We start from the raw sequence: 11468 nt of genomic DNA on the forward strand, positions 1-11468 counted from the left end.
TACGTTCCCCGCCCCTTAGTCACTTAGTAGCCATCTTGGTTTTCAGATCCTTGTCAAGATATGGTAGTGCTTGTGCTCAGCCAGCTCTTATTTTATTTCAGAATGGCCCTAACGTGCAACAGTAGCAAGGCTGGCAAAGCAGATGTGCCGAAGAGGAGCTGTGGAGTGCTTCCTTTGAGTGAAAAGGTGCGTATAGTACCATAACATATTTTGAGAGAGACCACATTCACATAAATCTTATTACAGTATAGTTTTATAATTGTTCTATTATTATTGATCACTTTTTGTGCCTGATTTGTAAATTAAACCTTATCATGTATAAACAATACAATGAGGGGTTCGGTATTATCCTCGGTTTCGGGCATTCACCTGCTTGGCATGCATCCCCAGCAGATAGGGGGAAACTACACTATGTTATTTACTTTTTTGCCTCAATTTTCTCGGGTGTAAAACTGGAGGGAGAGGGCCTCCCTGAGAACTGATGTGCAGAGTCAATCATATAATTTCTATAAAGCGATCGGCATAGGGTTTGGCAAGTAAAAGACAGTTAATACTCAAGGTTCCAGAGTTTTCATTTGTAGAACAGGTTAACACCATCAGTAGCAACACGATAATAATACTGATTTATATTGATGAGTTGATTGGAGGACCAGATGAAAACATATATAACCTTTCTAAGTTGTGAAGTGCTTCTCATTCTTAACAGAGAAATTGCTCTTGAGATAATCTTTAGGCTAAGACTATCTCTTGTCACAGAATATCATGCCAGAGCATTAGTTCAGTTCCTCCCCCCACCCCCCAAGTAATTAATTTTGTTTTGAAATCTATCATAGAGTAAACAGGACTCCTTTGTTTTGGTGTACGTAGATCTATGAATTTTAACCCAAGTACTGATTTACATAACCCCCACTACGGCATACCGAACACGACTACAGCTTTTGAGACTCTTTTTTTTTTTCCCCCCAAAGTGTTTCATATTCAGGTTGCAAGACACCTTTCAAAACAAGAAAACGGGATTTGGAAAAACGTGATGAGGACACAAACGAACAAAACTGACACAATGCTCCAATATCTGCAGCCTCCAAACCCTCTCCTGTCTGGGCCACTTTAGCTATTGGCTCTGCAGACTATCTCTTTGTCACGAAAGTAGTCAAGAATGAACTTGAGAGTACAATACGTGTGCAAACTGCAGCATTCCTTATCTGATCATTTTATTACCGGACCTTAATTTCCCAACTGTTTTCTCTAATTCCCACTTTTCTCTCCAATATGAAGAAACCTGAACTAACTAACCAGCACCTTCTCACCTTTTCATGGAAATTATTTGATTGGGAAAACGGAGATAGTTATTGATAGAGCACAAGGACAGGGCTTTCAGGGCGCCAAACCTCTCCAATAGAACGTCCTCCCAGGAAGTAATCATTCAATCTATTCCCTTCTCCAGCTCCAACCTCTGCGCCCCCTCCTCCGCCCAGCTCCCCCAAGGGCAACAGCAGGCTTTAGGCCAAGCTTCAGATCTCCCTGGGCGGCCTCCCTCTCCCCCACCCCCCTGCGAACTCTCCTAGCTTTAGTGACTGACTGGCACTGACACACCGCAGCCACATCTGGTGAGAGGGGGCGGGTCCGCTTTCCCGGTGAATCACCACGTTGCTATTTGCCTTTTGTTTCTAGGATGCTTTGGCTGCCTTTTCTTCCCTCTGCTTTTAATTTTCGAGGAGAAAAGCTAATGAATCAAGAATGAATCTCCTCTCCATTAATCCCTCCCCCCCCCCCCTCTTCTATCTTAAAGTTGGCTCTCTCTCTCTTTACAAGTTCCGTAACCGTTCAAGCGGGATGGATGGGCGGGGTGCATTCATCACACCTAAATCAGAAGTTGGCTTCTAAGGTATCCCTTTGACGGGAAGATTTTTCTGACGCTCCCTTGCAGTTTGCTGGGCGCTGAGCTGCGGCCGCTGTGCATCCTCAGCTCATTTCTTTCTGCTGCTGCTCCGTCGCGCCTGAACCTACCTCCTCGCCGCCCAGGGTACCCGAATCTGGGCGAATTCCACGAGCTTCATTAGCGGTTTTGTTCCAGTCCAAGGTAAATACAGTATGCAAAATAAGGAACCACCCAAGGATGCCGGAGAGGGGGGGAGAGAGGGATTCCCTCATCGTTTCCCCGAATATTCCCCCTTCATTTCCACCGGGAGGAGGCACGAAGCCAGGTCCCACGCCCAGTCCCTCTTCCTAAATCTCCCAGCCGCGGTCTACGGAGCCCGGCCGCGCGGCAGGCGGGGTCCCGCCCCGGCCCGGCCCTCCCCCGCCCCCCGGGTTGGTTTTTCCCGGCCGCGGAGGCTGGGCCCCGGGCCGGGGTGCGAGCGGAGTCTGCACGCGCAGCTCGGAGCCGGGAAGTCGCCGGGACTCCGGCGGGACGCGGAGTTGCCTCCGGAGCCGGCGGGCGGCCAGGCGCCGAGGTGAGCAGCCGGGAGCCGGCGGCGCGGCCGGCCAGAACCGGGAGGCGGCGCCGCCGCTCCTCCCCATCGCCAGGCGCGAGAGGAGCGCCAGGTCCCGGCTCTCTCCGCCGCTTTGTTCGCGGCCTTTCCCCTCCCCTTTGGAGGAGACTGGAACCCTCTCCGGGACCCGGGGGCTGGCGGAGGCGCGGGCTGGGGGAGCAGGGTGGGGAGAACACAGCTGGACAGAGCGGGTGGGGGCTTATCCCTCCTTATCCCTGGGAGGGAGGGCCTAAGCGAGATCAAAAGACTCTTGCAACCTGAAACTTGCCTCTCCTCCAAACCTGGCCTGGGAGAAGTCCGCGTGGGGGCGGAGACCCGGAAGGCAGGTCGTCCGTGGAGGCGGAGGGGTGGAGGGGGGGAGGGGGGTAAGAAGAGTGAGAAGTTTGGTCGGGAAGGCGCTGGGGATTAAGCAAGAAGTTACGCAGGAGGCACAAGTCTGCTGGCGAAAGGAGGAGGGCGGGAGGCCGGGGAGATATAAATATCTATAGCTCGGGCCAGGGCGGGAGGAAGTCTTGATGCTCCAGTCTTGGGATGCGCGCCCCTCTCCTGCGTAAGGATGTGCTGGGGACTGGGGACTCGGGGGAGGGGGGGAGAAGAGGCGCTCCGAGGCTTTGGGAGGGAGGTCCCGGGGATAGGGTGGGACCCCTTGACTTGGACAGATCGGTTCCTGCACTCGGGTGCGGATCCTCACGCTTCTCTCCCCGCCGGTCCCAGGTCCTGCAGCGGATCCGGCGTGAGGCGCCGAGCACAGAGGCGAGCGGTGCCCCCGGGGGGCGGCGGCAGGAAGAGGAGTTCGAGTGGGGCGTCCGGAGCCGCCGTGCGTACTTGCTAGTGGCCTGGGGCGGGGGGATCGCCCCGGGAGGGGGACGCCCGTGGCCAGGGGGCGCTGAGCCAAGCTCCGGCTGCGGCGCACCCCCTTCGCCCCCCCCCTCCGCCCCGGGAGAGGAAAGTTTTCTCCGGAAGCTCCCTGCTAACCCGCGCCCTCAAGGGGGCCCAGCTTTCGAGCCTTCGAAGCGGGCGCCGTCCCAGGCCAGCTCCGGGGAGACCCTCCGGGGAGCCCCGCGCCGGGATGCCTGGAGCTTGCGCCCGTGGCCCCGCCGCGGCCGCCGGGGACGCTTGGCTGCGGCTGGCGCGGCTGGCGCTGGTCCTGCTGGGCTGGGTCTCCTCGTCGTCCCTCCCCTCCTCGGCGACCTCGTCTGCCTCCTCGGGGTCCTTAGGGGCGGTGTCCGCGCAGCCCCCGCTGCCAAGCCAATGCCCCCCGCCCTGCGAGTGCTCCGAGGCGGCGCGCACCGTCAAGTGCGTGAACCGCAACCTGAGCGAGGTGCCCGCGGACCTGCCCGCCTACGTGCGCACCCTCTTCCTCACGGGCAACCAGCTGGGCGCGCTGCCCGCCGGCGCCTTCGCCCGCCGCCCGCCGCTGGCCGAACTGGCCGCGCTCAACCTCAGCGGCAGCCGCCTGCAGGAGGTGCGCGCCCGCGCCTTCGAGCACCTGCCCAGCCTGCGCCAGCTCGACCTCAGCCACAACCCGCTGGCCGATCTCAGCCCTGCGGCCTTCGCGGGCATCACCAACGCCAGCGCCTCCTCGCCCCCCGGGCCCCTGGCGGAGCTGTTCCTGAACCACATCGTGCCCCCCGATGACGACGAGCGCCACGCCAACCGCAGCTTCGAGGGGATGGTGGCGGCCGCCCTGCGAGCCGGCGGCCCGGCGCTGCGCGGGCTCCGCCGGCTGGAGCTGGCCAGCAACGCCTTGGTCTACCTGCCCCAGGATGTCCTGGCCCAGCTGCCCAGCCTCAGGCACCTAGACCTGCGCAACAACTCGCTGGTGAGCCTGACCTACCTGTCCTTCCGCAACCTGACGCACCTGGAGAGCCTCCACCTGGAAGACAATGCCCTCAAGGCCCTGCACAACGGCACGCTGGCAGAGTGGCAGGGCCTGCCCCAGGTCAGGGTCTTCCTGGACAACAACCCCTGGGTCTGCGACTGCCACATGGGGGACATGGTGGCCTGGCTCAAGGAGACGGAGGTGGTGCAGGGAAAAGCCAGGCTCACCTGTGCGTTCCCGGAGAAAATGAGGAACCGGGTCCTCCTGGAACTCAACAGCTCCGACCTGGACTGCGATCCTATCCTCCCTCCGTCCCTGCAGACTTCCTATGTCTTCCTCGGTATCGTGCTAGCCCTGATCGGTGCCATTTTCCTACTGGTTTTGTATTTGAACCGCAAGGGGATAAAAAAGTGGATGCATAACATCAGAGATGCCTGCAGGGATCACATGGAAGGTTATCATTACAGATATGAGATCAACGCGGACCCCAGGCTAACCAATCTCAGTTCTAACTCGGATGTCTGAGGAGCGTTCGAGGACAGCTGTGCATGAGACGTAGACTTCATTAAGCTTTATCCTGTCCTAGGCTTGCTCCACCTCCACCCTCCACTGTAGATACCACCGGCCTGGACTGAACTCAGTGAAGGGGATTTGCTCCCTTGTCAAGTAAAGTGTCTCAGTGTGGTCCATTCATGTAAGATGATGATGAACAATCTCATAGTCTTTAACCCTCTTCCCTTTCTTGGAACTCAACATGTATGGAGGGACTTCTCAAGTTTCAGCATGAACATGGACTCCTGGCTGTCTGTTTCTGTTAGTACAGAGTGTAACAAGTGTACCAATACAGATAGCATTCAACAAAAGCTGCCTCAACTTTTTCAGAAAAAAAAATATTCTATTCATAAGTATCAGTTTTATTCTCATGTACCTTAATTGTGAAGAAAATGATTGCATTCCATAAACTGCCTGCAGACCTTAGCAAGCTCTTCAAAGTAACTCCGTAGTACACAGGAGCACCTGCATCCGAGAGCATGCTTATATTTTACTGTTCTGCATATTACAAAAAGTAACTTGCAACTTCAGATAACTCCTTTGAGAAAGTAAATTACTTTTTTTGATTGCAGTTTATATGAAACTATATGCAAGTTGTTTTATAAGCTGCATCGAGATCCAACAGGCTAAATTGTTTAAAAAATTCAATAAAGATTCTTAAAAGAATTACAGTTGTGTTCAAGTTTGCTATTTGAAATAAAGGATTAGGGACAGGGTTACTGAGTGGTCTTGGTTCCAGTGATAATTAAGGTGTCATAGCTGAGAATGAAACTGGAGCAATATCTTACATAAGTAAATTTTGGAGATAATTTTGAGATGGTGGATCCTTTCAAGATTTAAATAGAGAATTTGAATATTCATGTGAAAAGACTTATGGTCCCCAAATTAATGCTATTTCAGAAACAATTGTGTCAGAGCATTATAAAGTTGGTGAGAAGGAACAGTTCTGTATAATAAACAATTTACAGTTTGGGACTTTTTCCAGAGAAAGCTTTAGGATAGAACAAAATTACTTAATAAACCTCTCCATATGAAATTTGGGTGTTTAGAATATGAAACAAATACAAATAAATGTATGGAAATTAAATGTTTTAAAGATAGAATATCCTAAAATCAAAGACTTTAAAATAATTTTTTTTAAGATCATAATGTAAATTGTAATTTAGATTTTTTTGGAGAATATTTAAAAATATATTTGGATAATTGTTCTGTATTTTTTAAAATATATTTTTATTGATTTCAGAGAGGAAGGGAGAGGAAGAGAGAAATAGAAACATTAATAATGAGAGAGAATCATTGACTGGCTGCCTCCACATGGGATCAAGCCCACAACCCGAAAATATGTCCTGACCAAGAATCAAACTGACCTTCTGGTTCATAGGTTGACACTCAACCACTGAGACACGCCGGGTGGCCTGGATAATTTCACCAGAGATCCTACTAAATATGTTTTAAACAATGTTATGATAGGATATGCATTTGAGGAAAAAACTCAAGATAAATGTCTACATATACAAACAAGTGTCTCAACTAATAATCATAGGTTCTTGTGTTCCATTCAGTTTTTAAGAATTTGGGGATATTTTGATTTTAGCTAAGCTCTATGTTGGTATATACATCTCTGCGAAAAATAAAGCACATTTAGGTGTAAATAAAGCAATTAGTGAATCAATTGATATTCTCAATAAATAGACAAAAAATTTTCCACAGTTATTTTCCAATTAGAAATAAATTCCATTAATCTCCAAGCTGTTCTATAAAGTGACTTTAATTTAGCCATTATTGTTTAACTTAAAGTGTAATGAACTTTCATCAGCATGTCTTAGGGCCTTCTTTTTTTATTTTGTTCTGCAGTGTTTTATATTTTGAAATATTATTTTCATAAGTGAAAAAGGTTTAGATACTACTTTGGGTTCTAGAAATCTTTGCCTAGTCCTTTTTTGAATTAAATTCAGAAGTTTTCAAAATAGGGCAAAAAAAAACAAAAACAAACAGTAATGTGTAGATTAGACTAAATAGTTAGAATATGATGTTTTAACTATATTAACTTTAATAAGGTTTATCTTAAGAAATATTATAGAATTCATTATTTATGGTTGTACTTGAAATCCTATAATTACCTGAGTTAAGTTTATATATATGGTACTTAAAATTCCATTAAACATTTTTAATTTTTCATCAGGAATTCATAAACTAGCTAGCTGCCCAACTAGCTTACTTCCAAAGAATGATGAAGATATTAGCTGGGCAAAAATAGTGAAAACATGTAGTAAGAGCACATATCTTAGGAATAAACTGCTGATGGACGTTTATTGGTAAGTCTAAAAATTTGTAGAAAACACCAAATTGTAGTATTTATAGAGTTTCGATTCAGAAGAATTATTTCTGCATCCTGTGATAGCCTAACAGTTAAAAAGTGAGCCTTGCCTAGCCAGTCTGGCTCAGTGGTGGAGTGTCCATCCAGGAACTAAGAGGTCAGGGTTCAATTCCCAGTTGAGGAGACAGCCGATCGATGATATTCACCTCTCATTGATGTTTCTATCTCTATCCCTCTCCCTCCATTTCTAAAAATCAATAAAAACATATTTTAGAAAAAAAAAGCAAGCTTTATCTTAAATCCAAGAAAGCAGTAGATTCATTAGTCTGGCTTTTCTCTCTATCAACTCCCTGAAGCAGAATCTGTGATAAAAGAAAGCAGAGTTTTCACTTGTTCCGTGGATAACCTTTTTGAAGTTATGATTTCTTCTTTTTCATTGTCTTGTTCCTTCCTATGAAATTTCCCGTTTGCCATGGCTCTCTTTTTTATCATGTCACTCCTTTCTATTCCAATATATAGCAATAGGTCCTTTTTAAGGTAAAAAATATTACTGTTTGAAAACAATTGTTATTGTACAGTCATAATGTTCTTAAGTCTATAACCTTATAAGGCATTCAGAGTTCTCTGGAAGATAGGTGCTATGTAAATCCAATAAGTACAAGAGATTCAGGAAAAATGAAATTAAAAGCATCACTTTAGCCCTTGCCAGTGTGGCTCAGGTGGTTGGGTGTCATCCCTGTGCACCAAAAGGCTGCCTGTTAGATTCCAAGTCAGAGCAGGAGGCAGCCAATCCATGTTTTGCTCTCATATTGATGTTTCTCTCTCCCTCTCTCTTTCTCTCTAAAAATCAATAATAATGAAAAAACATAACAATAAAATCATAAAGACTTGAGTTTTAACAAAAAAGAAAGTATCCAGGAATTGAACCCTGACCTCTTGGTTTGAGGGTTGATGCTCAACCACTAAGCCACACCAGGCAGGCTAAGTATACTTGTTTTAAACACTGATCCATTATGCATTATTTTTCCTAGAAAACTACCAGTAACCTATTTTTTAAGATATGTTTTGGTTGGTAATACACTTTATTACTCAGCTTAATGAAGGTTTCAAAGGAAACACCCTTTACTTATTGTTTATATAAACTTCATTTGAAGAAAGTTAGAAAAATATAGGTTTCCCCTGCTATCTGAAAGTAGAATGTTCCTATGAAACTTTTCCTAGGCTGAAGTGCTACAAAGTGAAGAAGCAATTACCATTCATCTAAAAGCCAAAGGTCCTTTTTGGGTTTCTGTTGGTTAGTGGGATTCAGTACCCACGCAGGTCATTCCTAAAAGTGAAGCAGCCTAACACAAACTTTTAAAGAGTGGGGGGTACTTGTACTTTAAAATTTAAGCACTTGATAAATCTATCCATTTTAAAAGCTATAAAAAGTCCAATAAATCTCTACTTAAAGTGGCAAGATTTTAGGGTAATATAGCTATTGATCCTTAACTGTAAGTCACCCCCCTCCCCCACCCCTTTCAATATAACCCTTTAGTTTGCAGCATTTATACAGGGCTGGACAAAAGTAGGTTTATAGTTGTTCATATGGAAAAAGGCATGCAGGTTATGATTAGCACAATAGCTCTATTTAACTCAAAAGAATGTCATAATGCAGCTATAAACCTACTTTTGCCCACTGTGCATATGTACCTACCATAAATTTTACTGCCACGTGCGATTATGGTGACCTGTAAGGCACATTTGTACCTTGTAGCCAATAGACGTTTTTACTAAATAAGTAGACTTTGAAGCGCATTTGATAAAATTTGGAGCTCCATAGATTCATATTGTCGGTAATAGACAAGATGCTTTTTTTCAGAGGTGGAGAAAAGCTTCATTGAAATGAGCAAATCACAAATGATAAATTATTTTAAAATATTTTGATTGGCAGCATAGATGGATTATGCTTCCCTCAATATTTAATTAGAAATAACATATCTTTGTTTTCTGGGTTTTTTTTTTTTTTTTTTTTTTTTTGTGTGTGTGTGTGTGTGTGTGTGTGTTTTAATTAAAGTGGATGTAAAAAAAGAACAAATGAACTGTGACTGTTTCCTTAGGGATTTTGTTTTACTCTTATCCCTTTCGGCCTAATGTTCCAACATGGGGCTTAACATTCTTGAGGCCATTAGAGGCTTTGCATCTCTATTTGGGAATCCTTCTTATCATTTCTGCTTTCCATTTAAGTTTTCTCTGAAGTCTACACTGAAAGAGACACCATGAGGACTTACAAGGTTAAGAACAGTTTGGTAAGTGCTTTCTTCCTGCTCCAAAACCTATTCAGTCCTCTAGCCTTCAGAGAGCAGCGCCATAAAGTGAAGACAGACATTTATGAGATGAGATTCTGGATTCTCTTTTACACTTATGCCAGGATATTTTCACAGTAAAAGAGAGGGAGGGAGGAAGGAAATGATATTTCTTGATAATTTGAAATAATTACTTTGAGGAACTATATTCTGTATTTCTCAGGAGTTACTGCCTCTTTCTAGCAGGAGAAAAACAGCTCTCTAAAACTATTTCATACAGTTTTCTTTTTTCTCTCCTTAGAAACTAGAGGCCAATGCACAAAATTCGTGAAAGGGGCTCGGCTCTGGCTTCCTCTGAAAGGCTGTCTAATTAGCGTATTAGCTCTTTTTTATATAGGATATTTGCTTAAAAAACACATACTTTAGCAGCTCTATCTTTGTCATGGGTTAAAAATAACCAGATTACAAAATATATTTAACATATGATTTATACAGTTTTTACAAGAATGAGGATTCTTAGTAGTATTTCCAACTTGGGGACTCTTAGATGTGTCAAGCCCAGCTTCCCATTCTACAAATAAACTGATAATTGTGACATATCATCATGTTACATAATGATAGCCAGGACTTGTTCTCAGGGTTCCAGACTCCCCTTCTAGTAATTTTTTAAAAAATGTTTTCATTGATTGTTTATAGAGAGAGGAAGGGAGAGGGATAGAGAGATGGAAACATCAATGACAGAGAAACATCATCAAATTGGCTGCCTCCTCCTGTATGCTACCTGGGAATCAAGTCTGAAACCTGGGCATCAAACCCATGATCTCTTGGTTCCTGGGTTGATGCTCAACCACTGAACCACACCGGCCAGGCCTACTTCTCTTTTTGCCATGTGATGGCATTACTAATTACCTAACTTTAGACCTTTGACATACCAGTGACTAATAAAAAATGGCAATTGCTGTGGATTTGTTTTTATTGTTTTTGCTTTCCACTCAAACATTCACTGTTTCATTGTGCTCTAAATTTCACTTCTAGTGTGTAAAAAATTACTGTTTCATAGTCCTGATATGCTTAAATATGTTTGAAGTAATATTGTCATAGCAACCTTTATTATTATAAAGCCTCTCTGAGTCCATAATATGATAGGAAATAGTTGGGGCATTTAATGCTGGTAATTCTTTTAAAAAGGAAAATAAAATTCTGCAAAGCTGTGCTAACGTGTCATTCTAGCTTAAAAGATGAGTTAGCTCAGCTGGTGAGAACACTAAACAAATGAGGTCAAGTTCATCTCTACAAAGTCTGTCATTCAGTCGCCAGGTGAGACAGTCAGCTTTGCATGCTCCGGTCTGCTCTCCAGGCCCACGCCCACTCCAGGTGCATGCTAGCCACCCGTCCTCTGAGGGCCTAGACCAAACATGGAATCTAAATCAATGCAAATCCATTATCGCCCTGGAAAATCAGTGGACAGACTGGCCACACCTTGGCAACTCTGCTGGTGATATGCCAGTTCACCACCCACATATGCAGGACTGAAGATGAGAGCCCCTGTGCCCTCACAGTGTAGCACGCATGCCACAGATCACAGAAGGTTTTTCGTGAATGTGAATTCTGGGGGGGAAAATCCTCCCACGGGTGCCTTTTAATGGATCACCTGGGAAATTAATTAGTTTTCCTTTACTGCTTGAAAATGAGGTTTAAGATTCAGGTCATGATGACGATATCACCAACTTGTATGTAAATGTTTATAAAAATAGAGATACAGTTTATGTTTAGCTGACATCTTGTGATAATAGAAGTTGTTTGTGGTTCACAGTTTAACTTGGTGAATGTAAGGATACAATTGTTTTCAAGGGAGCAAACACTGAGGACCAGCTAGAATACATTTTGTGAAAAGTAAATATTTAATACCATGTTTTAAAGAACCCGAGGATGCTATCAAGATAGGCTTATTTTAAAATAGAAGTTTATAGACTTCCCTACTCCCCTTTCCCTCCTCATTC

The 11468-nt window shown here is 45.0% G+C and overlaps 1 protein-coding gene across 3 annotated transcripts; it reads left to right on the top strand.

Annotated features, from left to right (window-relative positions):
- The first annotated feature begins 1770 nt into the window (after nt 1-1770).
- Nucleotides 1771-5886, top strand: TPBG (trophoblast glycoprotein). 3 transcript variants are annotated; one of them, XM_084890090.1, is made up of 2 exons: nt 1771-2080; nt 3207-5886. In XM_084890090.1, exon 2 carries the CDS (start codon nt 3562-3564, stop codon nt 4837-4839), a length of 1278 nt encoding a protein of 425 aa, XP_084746216.1. In that variant the 5' UTR covers nt 1771-2080; nt 3207-3561; the 3' UTR covers nt 4840-5886. The 3 variants fall into 3 exon arrangements, with proteins under 3 accessions (XP_084746216.1, XP_084746215.1, XP_084746217.1); XM_084890089.1 differs by lacking the exon at nt 1771-2080 and adding an exon at nt 2237-2453; XM_084890091.1 differs by lacking the exon at nt 1771-2080 and adding an exon at nt 2909-3042.
- The last annotated feature ends 5582 nt before the right edge of the window (nt 5887-11468 follow it).

This window comes from Pipistrellus hanaki, assembly GCF_964339955.1.
Source record: "Pipistrellus hanaki genome assembly, chromosome: 7".
Taxonomy (NCBI): Eukaryota; Metazoa; Chordata; class Mammalia; order Chiroptera; family Vespertilionidae; genus Pipistrellus; species Pipistrellus hanaki.